Source organism: Nilaparvata lugens, chromosome X, assembly GCF_014356525.2.
Source record: "Nilaparvata lugens isolate BPH chromosome X, ASM1435652v1, whole genome shotgun sequence".
Classification (NCBI taxonomy): domain Eukaryota; kingdom Metazoa; phylum Arthropoda; class Insecta; order Hemiptera; family Delphacidae; genus Nilaparvata; species Nilaparvata lugens.
In genome coordinates this window covers 72,618,838-72,639,020 of record NC_052518.1, presented here as the reverse complement: position 1 = coordinate 72,639,020, position 20,183 = coordinate 72,618,838, and the positions used below count along the sequence as shown (strand labels likewise).

At 32.8% G+C, this 20,183-nt stretch overlaps 1 protein-coding gene across 1 annotated transcript in view; it reads left to right on the top strand.

Moving 5' to 3' along the window:
* Window positions 1-19,634, top strand: part of LOC111045568 (diacylglycerol lipase-alpha) — an 82,779-nt gene extending 63,145 nt beyond the window's left edge. The window contains exons 14-15 of the mRNA XM_039442039.1: window positions 3,901-4,033; window positions 12,730-19,634. Coding sequence (XP_039297973.1) covers window positions 3,901-4,033; window positions 12,730-13,731 — 1,135 coding nt within the window. The 3' untranslated portion in view covers window positions 13,732-19,634. The remainder of the gene's footprint in view (window positions 1-3,900; window positions 4,034-12,729) is intronic.
* Window positions 19,635-20,183: the final 549 nt, after the last annotated feature.

Below are 20,183 nucleotides of genomic sequence, written 5' to 3'. Positions count from 1 at the left end.
AACGAGTATCGAAGTGGACCCGTTCCAATAAATGCTTTGTCAGATTCTACAATTAATTTGGTTTTTTTCCATTTGTGTATGAATTTTCTCCCATAGAATATTATAATAAGGTTATGAATTCCAAGTGAAACCCTCAAGCGCCGTTGAGTTATATACTGAACTCATTTACACCTATATTTATATATTATTGTATTCTACCCTGATTTCTAAGCTATCTACAAGTATCATAGTTTCCTTTAATTACCAGTTCATGGTAGCGATATATTTTTCCTCCACCTACTGTGTAAAGTACTTACTTTACACCCTAAAACATAATACTAAAGTGTCACTTTTTTGCTCTCAGGACTAAAAAACAGAAAAACACCCTAGGAAGTAAAAGTAACTCCATAACATGGAAATAAAAAATAACATGGAAAGCATCTCTATTATATAAAAATTTACATTGGAAATAGGTTAGAAGGTCGAAGCTCAGATGAGGAAACATAATAGAGTTAGTTGTCTGTCCTTGAGCCAACTGAATTCAATACCTCAACCAGAAATTTGATCAACTCTTGAAATATATGTTTGTATGATATACATACTTAATATTAGTGGACGATAAAGATGAATACATATTTTAAAATATTTCAATCTATTCAAAATACCAGCCAAAATATAATCTGTGATTCAAATCTGAAACGCACGAACTCGAGTCGGCCATTGTTGAGGCCAGCTTACAACTTTACAACTTTTGCTGATAGATAGCGCAATCGGCAGTGCAGCCAGACAACCGGTTTTTGTTTTTTAGATTTTAGGTCATGTTGTAAAAGAAAACATTGTCACAAACGTGAGTTATCTATATAATAAGGGTTGTGTTTGTTCACATCAAAACATGTCAACTTGTGGAATACATACCGGAAAAACAGGTATGATTTAGATCTCCAAATTTTGTGCATAGTTTCTAAAAATATTAATCTCGTGCATCTCAAAGCTCAAATTTCAATTTCCCTTCTAAATTTTCCATAATCAATGTTCAAATTAATTTAATTCAAGGGACATGAAATTTCATACAGCATACATTGTTGTAAAATGTGTTTTTATATGGAGGTTATAACATTGTTACAAGACATTCAATTTTGAGTGTAGCCGTGGTGTAGTGGTAGAACACACTGGTAGAATTCCGATTCTTCCAAATTTTTTTGTTCTCAATTTTTTTCTCGAAACGTATTATTATAAATTATTTTTCGAAGGAAGTTGTTTTCATTACAATTAGACGTGGATTTTATCAAATAATTATTCAATGTAAAATTTGTTAACCAATGCAAATGAAATGGACATGGGTTTCATGCTGCATCATTGGAATTCATAAGAAAGACATGAATAGATCACAATGAAAAATAATTTATTTTCTTCAGTTATAATGTACTATCAAACACAAATTCGGAGTGGAACGAATATTGTAGGTATTTTGTTTGGAATTGGGGAAACAGAAGGCTGCCTGACTCAAATTGGGGAGGATCTAATAGATACTATTGATGCATTGAAAAAATTGCTTGCTGTGAGGTTTTCAAGTATTATGTCTTCTTCAGTTGTCTTTAATATAATAATAGAAAGTATTGGCTTATACACATACAGAATATGAAATACATGAATGACGCATCATCACGTTTGACCTTGAAAATTTGCATATAGATTCTTTTCCTCCACCTACTGTCAAAAGTACTTACTTTACTCCCTGAAACATGATACTAAAGTGTCACTTTTTCGCTCTCGGTACTAAAAAACAGAAAAAACTCCCTAGGGAGTAAAAGTGACTCCATTTAAATAACATGGGAAGCATCTCTATTTTAAAAACGTACATTTGGAATAGGTCAGAAGGTCTAAGCTCAGATGAGGAAGCATATAGAGTAGTCATTAAACCAACTAAATTCAATACCTCAACCAGACATTTGATCGATATATAAAATTTAGGTTTGTATGCTGAGATTATTATTACAAACTTCATATCACTATACTAAAAAAAATGTATATATTTTTTCTTTTATTCCATGTTATTCAAAATATCAGCCAACGAATATTACTTATTAACTAATCAAATTTGAAACGGGAACTTCATAATAGCTGTAGTTTTGGCTGTCATTGTTGTTACAACTTTAGCCGACAGATAGTGCTGTCGGAGGAGAACTGTGATTACAAGCCAGCTGTTTCTGTTTACTTTTTAAATTATGTTGTAACACATTGTTTGGTCACATACGTTTTTAAAAATTATTTTATTAGCAGTTTTTATAGAAAATTTAGGTGGAGGAAAAATGTTGTGTATATCACGAGTGAAAAATGTTTTTTCTCCCTCAGGAAAATTGTTGCCCTCGGCTTCGCCTCGGGCTTCAAACTTTTCCCTCAGGGAGAAAAAACAGCACTTTTCACTCTAGATATACAAATAACTATTATTTACCAAGGCGTTATTTATAGGCGTATTTTAGATTCTTCAAGATTTCAGTAGGTCAAGTTTTCAGTTTGTCAAGTTTTTAATTAGGCCCTTACGGAGCACGGGTTACCTGCTACTTAAAACTATTTGATTTGCAGTTTCTATAAATATAGGTGGAGAAAAAATGTTGTGTACATCACGAGTGAAAAATGCTTTTTCTCCCTCAGGAAAATTGTTGCCCTCGGCTTCCCCTCGGGCATCAAACTTTCCCCTCGGGGAGGAAAAGCATTACTTTTCACTCTAGAGATACAAATAACTATTTACGAGGGAATAAGCTGTCGCCTGTGGTCAAAATACCGAGGTGACAAGTAGACCAATGGACACCCAACATGTCGATACAATCTAACTTATACGTTGTATCGAAGCGTTCCTTGATTCCATTGCCATGCGACTTCCCTTGCCATGCCAACGGTCGGCGTCCAGCAACAGCACCATAATTATTATTATCTAAGAATTCCTCAACTGAAGGTTTAGCGGCTGGAGCTTCGAAGCCCGTCAGATTATTTGATTCGTACTTGTGTGATCAGTTGACTGTTGCTTCCCACATGAGGGCCAGCCGTATTTAGGATAGTTTCCATGTTTTATATGCAAAGCTATTCGATGCTAATTAATTTTTTTAAATTAGCAATCATATTCCGCCTGGTGGCGGACCAGCTAGTGATGGATTTGGTGATGGATTTTCTTTTGTGTTCCTGTTACCTTCTATTTATCTATTTAATATTCCAAATAGGCTATGTTAGGTACTAAATGCAATAAATACACTTACGATAATGAATAGACTGACGTGTGAATATTTATAATAACTATTGTATGTAGCTAACTATGTAGCTCGATAATTGAAATATAAATTATTTATTTATTCAATATAATTCATAATAAATTATGAATCCTGCGAATGATTCAGTGTTTAAACTCTTAGAAACTCGAGATACTATATATTCACAAGAAAAAATTAGATGTTCAAATTTCTTGATTTGATGTTGAAAACATTCAAAGAATAGGCCTACTTTGCGTGAGTAGACCAAACTGGTCTTTAAACGCTTATTTTGGGCTTCTATTCTACTAAATTCTACCGGGGGAGGAAGCCCGGACCCCCTCTTTTGGTATTGTTGCTTATATTGTAGAAAACACTTCACCAGTTTTTCACGGCACGAGCCACCACTGATTCTTATATATTATTTGAATATGAATGTTCCAATATAGCCTATTTTAAATATTCTGCTAATATTATAGGTTCAATTCGTTGCAGCCACAAGGATTCCATATGTCTCATGTCATCTTAACGATAATTTATTTTGAGTTAGCAATTATTACATTTTTTATCAGCTTGTCCCCTTTAATTGTCAATCCTATTGTCTGCTATTTTCAATTTCTATTTCACAATTTTCAAAAATCGTTGTCAATATTTATAATATTAGTAAATGTTATTTTTTCAGACAAGTTTTGAAAAAACATGATCCTGTCTACCAAGCTTTATGGGCAAACAATACCGATTTTGACGAAGTTCTAATTTCGCCAGTCATGATTCAAGATCACATGCCCGATAAAGTACTGGATGCACTCAATAAGGTATGAATATAATAATGTTTCGTCATTTTTCAAGGTGAAAATCAGGTTAAACTGATCTTGATGGATCTTCATGTTCTCATCTTCTCAGAAAGGTAACGAAGTTAGAAGATGCACGTTTTTGTAGGTGACTTTCTGCTTGACATTCATTCATGTAGATTAAATAAATTACTCACAGATACTCTATCCATTGAATTTTTAATTTTTCTTGCATGGTCACTGCTCATAGATATCACAATAGCAATTATCCAAATTACATGATTAAAAATTATTACTTTGAGTACTATAGCAACTTGTTACAATAATATATGAGTTAATATTATAATTTTAATTTTATTTTTAACGAACTTACACTGTACAATCATATTTAAATTTACTAAGCTGTTATTCCGTGTTTTTTTTAAATGACTGAGTGCAATATTCTCTGTCTTTCAAACATTCTCGTGAATCGATTTGGAATGTGGTCGAAATACATTATTATTAATGTAGGAAATCTTATATTTCAAAATGAGACTCTCCTAACTCACTTCATAAACTTCTGTTCATTTTCGTTTTACAACTATCTTTTTCGAACAATATAATTATTTGAGCCCATTTCAATGACTGAATGTTTATTTTTGGTGAGTTTGTTACTTTAATTAATAATATTTTAAACACATGTTAAGATCATGTGTGGGATGGTAACTTTCAAAATGAAATATTCCCTACAATTCGGCCATTCTGATGAGTTGGCTTGCCCTCAAGCCACACATTCACCTTCACCAAGTGAAACAAACAATTTGGATTCTTCTGATTTCCAATGAAACTTAAACAATTAGATATAGCAGCATTTGATCCTCAACCTTGTTGGCTCCAGCAATGTTTTCTCAAACCTCTAAATTAAACAATACTCCGCTCAGCTATGCTTCAGGACAGACACACTTCCTCCCTGTTAGATATCCATGCTTCTGCAGTTTCGGACAGCCGTGCTTCTTTTCTGCCAGACCTCCATGTCTGCAGTTCCAGACAAGCCACGCTTCCTCTCTGCCAGACAGCCATGCTTCTGCAGTTTCGGACAGCTGTGCTTCCTCTCGGTCAAATGCTGAGGAGTCCCATTTGAGCTAGTGACACTCTCACTTGCTCCTGTTTTTCTCACTTATGCATGTCGTAACCAACGATCTATATGAATATACTAACTGGATAGCGTACTGCATGCTAAAAGAACCGGTCCGGCTGGGCTGAGCTCTCTCCCCATCACCAAGAGGCAAGAAAGGCATAGCGCTGGAAGGCTACCCTTGCTTTTCTATTGCACTATCAAACCCTTCTTGACGAAAATTCGCTTTATATTCTCAATAATCTTACTTATTGATAAAAAGGCAACTTTGTAGACACACAAAGCATTTGAAAACAAAATATGTAATATTCTGAATTAATATATTTATTTATCAAGCAATAATTAAACACTTCATATCATATTTTGTGTTTGCAGTACATATATCTAGCATGTAATCTACAATTCAATTTAAATGAAATTTGAATAATGTAATTATTAATGGAATGAATAATATAATCATACTGGTCAATGAAATTTAAATAACTTCACAATTAATATAAAGTTTAATCTATCTAGTTCAATGTACCTAATCAGTTTTATTACAGTTTTAAGTGATTAGTGAGTGTTATTTTGTTATTCAATTTGGATGTAAACTACCTAAATTAGAATTTTTCTGTTTTCAAATTTTTGGACTGAAAATTCAGGTGTGTGGATCATAACCTACTTATTGGACTATTTATAGTGTATAAATGAAAATTTGGGGAAGAAACTTTTGGGCTGTGCCTGTTAGTCCTTCCCCAATCATTTAAAAGAATTGTGTTCTGTTTATCAATAAATAAATAACTAGCGAAGCTCGGTACCCCGATAATATTGTTATAAAAGAGCCAATCAAATGATATAAAAGTGTTATAGATGTCTACGGTATCAAACTTATTAAGCACACTGATTGAGTGTGGTTAGAAGGCAGTTAATTCATATGTGCAGCAAGTTTATAAATGTATTCCTATATAATCTGGAAAATAAAATTGGTAATAATTATCAAACAATCTATGACTGGATAATGGACAATAAATTATTTCTTTTCAATAGCCAAAATAAACTATTTACAGAATATACTCGGTATAGAAAAAAATAATAGTAGAACATGAAGAATGAATAGTAATAATAATATGAAACGTAGTAATATTGAATGAATAGTTAGAATGATGGTATTTCAATCTACATAAAAGAATAAATATATTCAACTTACTGATAAAATGAGATATCACTTCCTTTCTTAAATCTGTTGGTGCAATTATATGCAGAACATGTAGGAACCATCCTGTAAGGTGCTCGACCTTTGGAGCTTCAATTAAAGCTATTAATGGTTCATAGGCCTCTGGCTGGCAGTAGGCTACTCATGTGCCTCTTTGTGGAGGGGATGGCTGAAAAGGCGCCGGACCGTTTCTCGGCTGGCAAAGCCTACTCTGTTCGCTATCCAGTTTATAGTATTTATAGATCGTTGGTCGTAACCTGCACACCCTAGGCAGTTACCTGTGCACACACCCTATGTGTAACTTCCTTGAGGCACCAAGCAATTTTGCTTCCGACGGTCTGCTGCTTCCAACTATTCATCTCTGATACTCTAGGTCGAGAGATAGAAATACCCTTCTTATCTTGGCATTGTCATTGAACAACTTTTGATATTTGAAACCATTTCACAATGAGTCAGATCATTCTAAATTTATTCCGTTATTGCATTGAGTCATAAATTCCCAGTTTGTCTATTTGATTGAAATCATTCCTCATTAATCCGAAAAAGAAATTGAAATTCATAAAATCTTGTTTTAAAATTCTTAAAATTTTTAAATAATATAAACCTGGTTAAAATAACATTTACTCCAATCGCCTGTATCTCTTGTAAGCGTCGCCAAAAGATTCCTGGTGAATTTCTTGGTAGATTCTTGGACATATTGTGGAAAATATCTTCACTTCACTTTTTCACAATACACTTCCCGTTTAATTCAATCCCGGACGAGCCTCCAAAATGTAGGAAATCTTATATTTCAAAATAAGACTCTCCTACCTTACTTCATCATTTTCTGTTTATTTTCGTTTTACAACTATCTTTTCCGCTCAACATAATTATTTGAGCCCATTTCAATGACTGAATGCTCATTTTTGGTAAGTTTGTTACTTTAATTAATAACTTTTTAAACACATGTTAAGATCATGTGTGGGATGGTAACTTTCAAAATGAAATTTTTCCTACATTAATTCGAAACGTATGTGATTTCCCGTTTTCAGTTTTCAATAGAACTTTTTTCTTTCCACAGCTTCACTCTTTATAGTTTTCCGTACTGTTACAGATAATGATTATTATTATCATATGATTTCAATACACTAGTTACCAGGACGTTAATAACAGTTTAGTCTTGAATGTATTAAAATAAAGATGGTTGGTTGATATGAAGAGTATTATTTATTCAATATCTAACATGGCGCAGTCGAAAATAAAATGAAACAAGAATAATTGAATTATTAAGTGTTCAAGTGAGAAGTAATAGCTCATAACTGAAAATGGAATTCAACAAACCAGGTATGCTAGTTATACATGGGGATATCGCAAATAATTTTGCCAACTTCAAAGAAGAAGTAACAATTTATTTGACTGCTACCGAGACTGTTAAGAAATCTCGAGAAATACAAGTAGCGAGATTGAAAAACTTACTGGGACCTGATGGACTTGAATTGTACAACACATTATCAGGGGAGAACGACATTGAAATGGTTACCTCAATCCTTGAAGTTTTGGAGAAATATTGTAAGCCTAAACAAAACATGACAATAGACATCTACAAATTGCTAACCAGAAAACAAAGTCTATACCATTCAAAATCAAATGGATTAGCAGAAAAGGCAGTTGGAATATTCAAAACAATGTTTAAAAATGCAGCTGCAAACAAGCAAGATTTGGAATTGTATTTACTAAATTATCGTAATGCTCCCGTAGCTGGATTGGCATATACACCTTCACAGCTTCTTAATAGCAGACATATAAGAACCAAGATTCCTATACTACATTACGCATCGAATCCAAAAATTGTACCTAATGAGATAATCGACAAGATGGCAAAGAATCAATCGATTCAAAAACTTTACTATGATCGTAATGTATCTAAAAACACCGAAGATTTTGTAGCTGGAGAGGAGATATATATGCAGAATATTCATAACAAAGAATGTGAAAAAGGAAGAACAATTGAGAAATTATCACAACCACGTTCATTCCTGGTTAGAAACAATAATGGCGGTGTTCAGCGAAGAGACACAATTCATATATGAAAAATAAAAAAGGGAATATAGGATAATATATGACTAATATAAAGTCTTAAAGAGGGAGATGTTACAGATGATAATTATTATTATCATATGATTCCAATACACTAGTTACCAGGACGTTAATAACAGTTTAGTCTTGAATGTATTAAAATAAAGATGGTTGGTTGATATGAAGAGTATTATTCATTCAATATCTAACACGTACTGTGGTCTAAACTCGAAAGATCTAAATAGACATTTTCATTGAGTTGAGAATGAAAGTTTTGTATATTATAGCATACTACGATTAAGACAAAAATTATAAGTAATACAATGCTATATCATGAAAACTTAATAAAGTTAAAAATTCAACTTTAAAACCTTTGCTTGATAATTGATAGTTAATTTTTTTACATTACTGTATGACAATGTGTTTTTATTTTGTAACATATCCGTGTTAATAGCTTATTCACTTTTGAGATGGCAACATTTCAATTTCATCGTCATCCACATTGATTTATGAAATTTTATGTGTTCCAGAAAATAATTAGGATCTGAAAAACATTTCTCGATAAATAATATATGTCTCTCATTCCCAGTCGCAAGGTAATATGCAGTAGAATGCTCTCAACGAGCATCAAATAAAATTCTACAATTTTCATCATTAGGCATATCAAGGTTTTGATGAAAGTAGTAATCATATTCCATGAATTCCATGAAATTCCACTGCATTCATTATAATATTAATATCTCAATATATTCAAGTCAACAATCTATCTTCCCTTATTTTACTCATTCAGATGAAAAGCTATTACTCTATCTATAATTATGCTGATACCACTTTATTAGCTTTTGGTCATGACATGAATGTGAATGCTGCGTATTGATGCCTGTATAATCATATTAGGAAAATTATTTAAATTTTATCAAATTGAAAAAACTTCTTCATATTTTATTAGTTGGTGTTGTGTTTTATATCTGCACATATCTTATGTAGTGCTCTAGTATTTTCTGTTACATTCCATTCTCTTCTCATAGGTGATTGATTGTCACAAGAAAGGAGCAATTCAAGCGCATCACCCAATTGCTCCATTAGAAAAAATTGACGAGGAGGAGACAAGGTAAATTGCTCACATATGTAAAGCACTCCTGGTTTACATGGGAAAGTACTTTCCAGGCACTCTGTACAGTCAATTCCAATTCAGTATGTGTACTGCCGAAGCAAGTCAAACGGTTGTCAAACAGTAACTATGCTACTGACCGTATAATTTTACATTATATATTTCTCACTCTAGTTTACTCCCTAACCCCAGAAAAAATCTTGTCTTTTCTGCAAGACTACAACTATTGGTATTTATTTCCATTTTTTTTTCAATCTATTTGTATCCAAATCAATTCAAAGTTCAATGTCTGATACTGTACTAAAAACCACTCTGACAAAATCAGTTTTTTATTCATCCATTGATTCATTTTCTTATTCTGTATTCATTTGTTTTTCAATCAATCAATCCAATGCCCTTGATTATTAATACCATAATAATCTGTCAAATTGAGGCTGTGCAACAGGCTAAAAACAACTTTTTACTGGTGATATTTTTCGATTTGTGTACTATCATAGCTATCAAGAAAGCTATTAAAAAAGTTCTCTCAGGCAACATTTTTTCCCCGATCATTACTTCTTGGGATATTTTGACCGCCTAAAGTTTAAATTTTTGGGACAGATCATTTCAAAACTCGGTAAGAGATGCGTCATGAAATTTTTTCAAAATAAATTCTTCAATTCTTCATGGTATTGTTGATTGAATAAAGCAAAAATTTCCTGAAAATATCAATTTTTGAGAAAGTCATTTCATTTACAAAAAATTACCAAAAATAACTTTGAGTTTTTCGAATTGTTTAGTTCTACAAATCAAAAAAACATGGAAAAATATAACCAGTAAAAAGTTTCTGCTTAGCCTGTTCCACAACCTATATTGCTGAAATTGAGTTTAGGAAAGTTTTTAATTGTTTATTCGCTATTTAGTTTTTGAAATCTGAACTTGAACCTTGAAGAAATAAAAATAATTTATACTCTATTCATAGATCTAGTAAATGTCTGAAAATTTGAAGCTTATTCTCTCTACAAAGCTGGAATAAATATTCACCATGATCTACATTTTGTTTACTTTTATATTATAAAATAACGCGATATACATTTACGTGATCACGACTTAACCTGAACTACATTCAATTTCATATTATATGCTTCAAGTGATGCTGTACAAAGTCATCATAAGGATAATACCGTTGATACTGTGGGCTGTACTTATCCATTTGTCCAATCCATATATCGCTCACCAATTTCAACAACGTCATTTCTCAAAATTTTCTATTTCTCAGGAGACCATTATGAAAGTCTGAAATTGGGAATAAAACTCATTAAAAATTAATTGATTCAACCCAAGTATTTTGTTCCACAGCATACTTTTTTTGATCATGTTCTGACAGAAATATTCAATTTTTCAAAAATCGTTTAACATTATAAATTCAAGTTTTGAAAAAGTGTGAAATGATTAAATCAAGTTATCTCTATCTCATTGCAAGAACATCACAAAACAATATGAAGCATTCACAATAGCCTTCCATTTTATCTCTATACAGTCATAAATCAAAATAATGTGTTTAAAAATGTGAAAACGACACTTCTGCTCTCTAGCGGTTCTCAATTGAGTTGGATTCATGATTATATTTTTTTCAAAAAAACTACAGATTCTGGTGAGTCCAGAAAAGGTCATAACTCGAAATTGACGATTTTTGAGAAATGACGTTTTTGGAGCGATTATGTGTTACTCTCGTGTTCAACCTTTTCAAGCAGAACATAAAAAGGTAATATGCATGACTTGAACTTATGTACATGTAGTGTTGTAGCTAATTATCCCAATATTTTCTCTATATGAAATTCTCATATTTTGGATGTAAATTATTGATTTGATGAACAATTCTAGCTACTAAACTTGTTGTTTCCATGATGTGGGTGAGTCTTGTGACAATAACCCATCAATAAAACGACTGATATGGCATCCCGACACATAATTCATATATAGTGGGGGCCAAATTTTCTTAAATCAGCAAATAATCAATCTACTGTATTAATACTTCGTAAATAATCGTAGCTTTATATGTTTTTTGTATTCAGCATGTCTATATTTCAAATAAACTCTTCTGGTCGTGTCATCTCTCATCTCTCAAGCAAAGTATCACAAACTGGAAACTTGACGAACTGAAAACTTGGCATACTGAAAACCTGAAAACTTGACGTACCGGTACTGAAATCTTGAAGAACTGAAAATAGGCTTATAACCATCCTGGGTAGATTGAGGCCTTTTTTGTCAATACTATAACCATCTAATCTAAAGGCTAATGAGCTAATTTTAAATTTAAACGCCGCTTGCTTAGTCATTTTCAAGAATATTCTTATTTTCTTACTACATTTTCACTATATAATTATATGATAATGGAAAGCTATATTAAAAACAGCCATAACTTACTTGTTTTCGGGTATTCTCGAAAATGATAATTACGTTTTACAGAATTTGGGGTCGCTGAATCCAAATATGAAATCATAAATCTCCTATCTTTATTTTTAAGGAAGTTAGACTTTGAGAAAAAAGTTAGTCATACTATGAGCAAACGTTGCCTGAATTGTAGGATCCCCATGTAAAAGACACAGGAGAGACGCGAAATATGGAATATGATTAACAATGGGAGACGTGATTCAGGCCTAAGACCTGTTTGGGTCACTGAATCCAAATCCGAATTCAAAATTCTCCTATCTTAATTTTCAAGAAAGATATATTTTGAGAAAAAGTGATGACGCGGGAGATGTAGAATCATCATGTGAAAGAGGTGGTGGCCTGCCTCCACGGGAAAAGACGTGACAACCCGTTCCCTGGCGCGCGATCATCATGTAAAAGACACCATTGGACTCAAGGTATTTCGGTAAAAAAAGATGAGCACTGTTCATCACGATCTACGTCTCCCATCTCGTGGAACAGGCCTATTAACTAAAACAACATTTATAATCACAGAATATCCTATTTTTATCACTGGATATATTTTGAATCACTATTGGATGCATAATTTTGACATTATATAGGTATTATTAATCCCGAAAATCCCGGGATTGACATTACGTGATCCCGGGATCTCTATGTATCAGAATTAGATCGTCATCCCGGGATTGACATCCCTATTCACAATGCAACTCAATCAACAAATTATGATAATTAATGGTTTTTCAAGGAAGATTCTGCAAAATATCATTTTTACAAATCATTCCGATAACAGAAAATTATTTATAGGCCTAATAATTAATTGTTGTTTGCAGGTTATAACAAGCCTGGGCCCTGCAAAGCCTCAACGTGTGGTAAACAACAATAACAACAACAACAATCAGCCGCCAATGGACGCCGAGCACTGCCATCTTCTGGCGGGATCTAGCACCACTACACCGCCAGCCCCACCTCCGCATCGTCTCTGTCTCGAAACCAGCTTCACATCACTCAAGCAAAAGCCGTGTTCCGCCTCCGCAACTGCCGTCCCCGAAAGTCTCAGCACCGCTGATTCCAAACATCTTCCCTGGGAGTTCGCATCACTTGTGCCGCAAAACTCGTCTCAAATCGACTTGATACACGACGATTGGTTCGGATTGGCACCTCTGGCTACACCCGAGTCATTGTCGGAGGTTTCAAGTATTAGTTCTAGAGCAAGTGGCATGGTGACAGGTCAGCATGTGACAATGGTCAGTCATGAACACAAAATATTGAGGTTTCCCCACCGTGCTACCGCCTCGAAAAACAGTAGCAGCGATCGTTTTTTCAGTGCCGAGAGTTTCGGTAGTGACAATGACAACAAGCGATGGGGTCGCGTCTTCCCCGAGGTGGTGACAGAGTCCACTGAGTCATCACCACTACTCAGCAGTCTGCATCTACTCTCTGATGAGCGGTTCGCTCCTCTCATGAAGGGAATCAGTAGTAGCGGCCAGATCAGCATTTCTAGCGGCAGTTTCGAATCGGCCAGCTGTACCAAAGTCGAGGAAGAAAACAACTCTTCCACCACTACCGACTCTGTCCTGGTCAACGCCGAGGTTCACGAACCCCAGATCGACGATAGACCTCCGCAGCTATGGACTGAAGAGATCGACCTTCTCGAAGACATCGAGCAGAGTTTAAAGTTAACTTGCAACATATCTGGCTTCCGGGATTCTTTGAAACGGGAGTCAGAGTTCTCTAGTAGAGAGCATTCAAACGCTTCTCCTTCTGAAGATAATGATAAGAACAAGTTCATGTATCCGATACTTTTTGTGGGTCATGGAGAGAGTAGTGTCTGAATGCGTTGATTCAATAATACCACATTTATTGTAACCAGTCTTGTTTTTGTAAAGAGTGCATAGGTGATATTGTGGTAGATATTCATTTGGAGGACTTGAAATTGTCACATTTCATTGATTCCTATAGATCAAAGTAAGTGGTCGTCAACTTATTTATCATGAAATGAGTAGTTTTCCACATACTTATCATTAATAAGTAGGTAGTTGTCTGCTCAGTTTTATAAAATGAATAGACGTTCATTATTTTTTTATAAAATGAGTAAGTGTTCATTCATTCCTAATAAAATAAGTGTTTGTCCTTCAATTAGAAGTGCTTGTCCATAGAATAAAGTGAGTTCCATAATTATTTTGCAAAAATGTGGTTGTCCACATTTTTCTTTCAAAATAAGTGGCTGTGTCTAGGACATTTTTCAAGTCTTCTTATTGAATATGTTTGATTCGTTCATGATATTTATCACGCAGTGATTTAATATAGCACAAAAAGTAGGTAATACCAGGTTAAATCACAACCACATCAATTATTCCTTAGCCAAGTTACAAATCCTCAATTACCAATATCAATTGAAGAATCAGAATATCCATGAAAATGTCTATTCTTTTCCATACTACACAAAATACTATTCTTTATCATTTTATGCTCTGTGAAATGTTTGCCAATATATTTTATATTCTGTAATATTAATAAGGAGAATTTTACTTTTACAAGAGTTCATATATTTCTTTTGAACGGGCGCGTTTCAAAACATTAAGCACCACCTCCAGCAGATGATCTGATACCAAGGTATGATCAAACACGGCATAGTAACAACAGAAAATTCAATAAATCTTAAGAAAGTATGTTATTTTATAAAAATAATAGTTTTTATTAATTGAAAGGTATTTTACTATCGTAATATAAACTATTTATTTATATATTTGATGTGTGTTGAATGTATTTACACAAATTCTGCACCACATTACCATTAGATAATTAAAAATGTATGATAATTAATGTGGTTGTGACAGTGGCCAGTTCTGTCAATAATCAGTATTATGAACGCTCACCACGATAATTGAAGTCGAAAATGAACGTCATTTATTACTTTTTTATAAGCCTCCTTGTTTATAATAAATGTGGTTGTGACAATATTTAGTAACAATGATCAATTATAAATATGCATTATAAAACGTAATACTAGACGATGTTGAAATCATATTTCTCATGGACAGTTTTGTTCATAATAAATGTGACTTGAAGAACACCTTGTATTATTGTTATATTCAGCACAATATCGGTATCACCAATGCGAATAAAGGCAGTGCTTTCTCCTTGGCTCTCGCATTCTGACACCAATAATATATATTAGCTGTGTGAATGTGGCATTAAATCTTGTGAAAATGTGTTTTTATACATGGAATGAAGAATATCTGATGTGGATAAGATCATAATATTATCTCAAACATTGTTACATTAACGATGAATCTATTTTAAAAATCGTTCAGTATTTGGTATGTATATTTATACCACGTATTTAATATATACACGGTCATTTTATAAGTATGGAATGTAAGAATGAGCCACAATGCGAGTTTGTTTTCAATAATTTCTTCATCGAATAGTCTTAAAGTGAACATATGAGACCTATCACACTTGGTACCTACATTTGCAATGTAATGAGCAACCATACAAGAATTTTTAGTTTGAATTTATTCAATTCTATAAACTAATCTTGCATCATTTTTAATCATTTAAGTAGCAGAAATTAATCGACTGATAAGTAATACATTATGGCTCTTTTATTTTTATCATATTCCACTTTTTTATAATTAACATTGCTTCATGATTCACGTATCATGGCTAACTCATATCAACGATATTACGCTTCATACAGTATTGGATTTTTGGAAAGGTTGTTCAAATTTTCTAATGCATAATAGGGATGGGTAGGTCTGCTGGAATTAGACAGTCGGTAATATAAAATTCCAAGCTCTATTTCATTCTTTGAATAAAATATCAACATTAATTTACTGCAGTTATCTTTCTGATCTAAAAAATACATCATTATTGTTCAAAACCTAATTTATTCGAATATCTATCCACCAATGTTTTCAATAAAATAGCTGTCACTAATAATATTCTATTTAATGCTTCATGTTAATCTTAAATATTCGAGAAACTCATTTTACGTCAATCAGATTGTATAATATTTGTCTCTTATAATGTTTTAGTTTTCCACTTGCCATTGAGTCTCTCTACTTATTATTTTTTTTAGTTTTTTCATGTTCTAGAGGACAAATGCAATTATTTTATAATTATTATATTGTCAGGTATGAGAACGTTTGACATGATACATTAAAATCTTACTTTACATTCAATTATTAAAAACGGTATTAACTTTCAAAACTTTGTCTTGAATCCTATGTCCATGTATGTATTTCACAATGAACTTCAAAACGGACATTTTTTTCCCATTGTCTGTTCTTAGGCTGTGAAATTCTGTTCCATTCCTAGTCGTGTATCTCAGCATTAAACTTTTCGAGTGCATGATAATTTATAATAGTGCTCTCTTCGTTGATATATTTTAGAAATTAAATAAATATACATTTAAAGGGGTTTTATGGATACTGGTATCTGGAAAAATAATTGCACCAATAACTTGTTCCGGTAATCATGAAGTGCATATTGATGATGATGATGATGATGATAATAATAATAATAATATGTTTGTATAATAATATTATACAAGTATATTATATTAATAATATAACATGTTTGTAGTTTCCTAGCATAATATACAACATTACTTATGTTCTCATTAGATTGCAAAGGTGGAAACCATATTTATTCATCAAATAAAAATGATAATCTTCATCTATTTCATTCAATTAGAATTTAATTTGCATTGTGGTTCGTAGAAATAAAAGCCACTATAAAATATTATGGCTTTTGTGGCAGATCCAACAGATAATTTTAGAAACTTTTCTGGTGTTTGGAATGTTTGTAAGCTATCTTACATAGCAGTATTATTTTTATTCCGACTCGGAAGTTTTTATGGAAGACGTTTTTATGAGATATTTTACCTGATTAGGTGTGTTTATTGCTAAAAATTTGATGATATATCAGTACTATTAATATTTAGAGAATTACTCTTCCAGTCAGTAATCTCATAATCATATGATAATGACATTTGAACTGATGCTTTTTCATCTTTCCTGCAACATGTATCCATCATTTTAGTTATTGTTTCGCAAGTGAATCGAATTTGCTTTACTTTGATTTATGAACTGTTTTAAGACTTTTTGTCTACTTTAAGCAGTTCGAGTTCTTCCGAGATTGAATACTTACTTACTTACTTTAGTTGGCTCTACAGTCCTGGGTGGACCTTGGCCTCCTCAACACAATGCCTCCAATCGTCTTTTCTCTATGATCTTTGCCGCCAGTTGTTGGATACGCCCAGCACACGCAGATCACCTATCACATCATTTATCCATCTCGTTCTCGGTCTTCCTCTCTTTCTCGTCCCCATCATTCGTCCATCCAGCAGTCTAAGTTGTGTCCTTTCCATATTCATTCTCACCACATGTCCAAGCCATTCCATCCTTCTTGCCTTAATAAATCTTACAATATCTCCTTCCCCTATAGCCTCATCGATTTCGCTGTTATGTCTGTTTCTCCAAACCCCTCCATCACATAGTGGTCCACAGATCCTTCGATACATCTTTCTCTCGAATGACTTCAGTGCTCTTTCATCCCTGCTCAGCAGTGTCCATGTCTCTGCTCCATATGTCACAACCGGTCGGACTAACGTCTTGTACATTTTCACTTTAGTTGCTCTTGATACTATTCTACTCTTAAAAATCCTTTGATTTGCAAAATACGCTCGATTGCCCATCATAATTCTGCTAGAAATTTCTTGGCTAGTCTTATTGTCGGCTGTCAGTGTAACTCCAACATACTTAAACTCACTGACACCTTCAATGCTGCAGTCATCTGATAGTATCAAGTTGTCTACGTGCCTTCTTATTTCATTTGCAGACATTCTCATATACTTAGTCTTTCCAATATTAATTTCCAGACCCAGCTCCCTTGCTTCCTCTTTCATTGTGCTGAAAATCTCTTTCAACTTATCGCGATTCCTTGCTATCAGCACCACATCATCCGCATAGGCCAGTATTTGACTTGTTCTGTTAAGTATTGTGTTACTTGTACCTATCTTCTGGAGTATTGTTTCAAGCTCCGCGATTGAATAATAGTCTCAAATGCTCAGTTTAGAGCTTAAGACCAACAAGTGTATTCACGATAGATATTTTCAATCTGAATTTACTTGTTTTCCTTGCATAATCTCACAGAAAATTGTGGAGGATCATCACGGACAGTGGAAAGCGTTCATTCACATCATGTGATGAATTATACATCATGTGATTCATTGTCAATAATTATTACTCTTGCATCTTTCGATCTTCCCTTTTTCATATCGTTGTACTTCTATAGAATTTTTTTGGAGCTCTTTATGAGCCCATCGATGGTTTCACAACACCATGTAGACTGTTTTTATTTATTGTTATGTCTTCAGCATATTTAACTGTGTTAACATTGAATTCCATGGTTTTATGTAAATCCAGTGTACCTGATTTATAAATTCTGGATAAGTTACCATAGGGAAGTGTAAAAGGAATAATAAGTCATATTGACACGACTGTGCATTTTCGTCATGTACTAATATGTATTCTATACCTTGCAAAATCTTATTATTACGCTTCATTAAAGAAACAGAATTGTAAAATTGAAATAACCAATAACGCCTATTGCAAATTATATAAGAGACTTGTTTATTATTCTTGGTATCCAGAAAATAGACAATTTACTTTTATATAAATAGGTGAATATATATTTGTTATATTCTGTTTCTAATTGCAACACCAGTTTCATAAAAAAATCTAGATTAATGATATAGAAAATAACGCCAAATTTTAAGTGATGCTTACTATTTATAATATAGTCTTGATATTTCCTCCATTTATTCGATCTTTTATCATTGTAGCTTAGTTCAATTTGATTAGCTTAGTTATGCGTTTTCATCTCTATTGTAGAATGCTGTCCACAATAAGTCGTTAAAATCAATTATCTACACTTATAGGCAAACATGGGTTGAAAATCTGGCATTAATTCAATTAAATCCATGTCTTCAATGAATTCACTTGAAAAGTGTTCGAACTGGTACGATTCTCAACTAAGTCAAAAAAATCATTCATTTCTTATAGGAAATTAATATGCCTAATTTCCTTCATCTGTAATGAACCATTTCAATTGAGTTTTTGATATTTTTATACAATGTATTTCGATAGCATTTTTTGTGGGATTCCATGAGAATATCAAATTGGATTTTTTGTATAGTATTATTCACATTTATTATTCTGAACAATTATTAAGAAGTTTCCTACTTCGTTAAGAAGACAGTGCCAGCTTTTGTGGTAATAAAATATTCTAATCTCTAGATATAGTTGCCGTAAGGTACCTTGATTTGCTCATTGATCATTCAGTTTCACATGTTATAAAAAAAAATGCATTTGTTTGGAACTTGGTACTTTGCACACATGTCGTCATATTCACCACGTTACCTCATTATGGCATTATTGTCAACTATCATATTACTAGTTATTTTTCCTCATCTAGTGACAATAGATTTTGTAAATGTCCTGATTCCTATGACTTTGCCTTATTTTCTTAATATGTTGTTGCTTCAATTACTATACCTAGAAAAGTATCTGTATTTATGTCAAATATATGCATATTTATACTCGACGGCGTACACTAACCCACAATCTCTTATAATAAATATTGTGTTGAAACTTTAACTTACTTAAAACTCTTCAAATAACTTAAATTCGAACGAAGGCTAAATAAATATAATTTTTTAAATAAATAACATGGATTTTTTTCCTGTCTACCCTTCCACAACTATTAAATCTCCAATGTTTTTTTTTCATTGAAATATTTCCAAGTCTATTCGAGCTCCGAGGTTCATGAAAAGATTATGTATTCTTGTGAAAGAAATAAGATCGAGTTAGAAATAATAGTTTTTGAATAGAAAAATATGAACAAATTTGAATTGGTCATAATCAACATTATAATTGTTGCAAATCGATTAAATCCTAATATATTTTGTCAATTGCATAATTTGAAGTGGATTTGCTGATTTTATAAAATCCATCAAATACCATATATACACGGGGAATATAGCCTAAATTTCATGAATATTTTGCAATAGGAACTCATTGGTTTATGAGACATCATAAATCTATGAATCTCTATAATGTTTCTACTAGATTTATTGAATTTACTGAAAAATACAATGCAACATTAGACGAAATCAGTTGGGATTATTGAACTTCCACTGATATTATATTAACCCTATAAATTTTGTATAAAGAGAGCTTGATGATCAAATTAGCTTTGCCAGAAATCGACATTT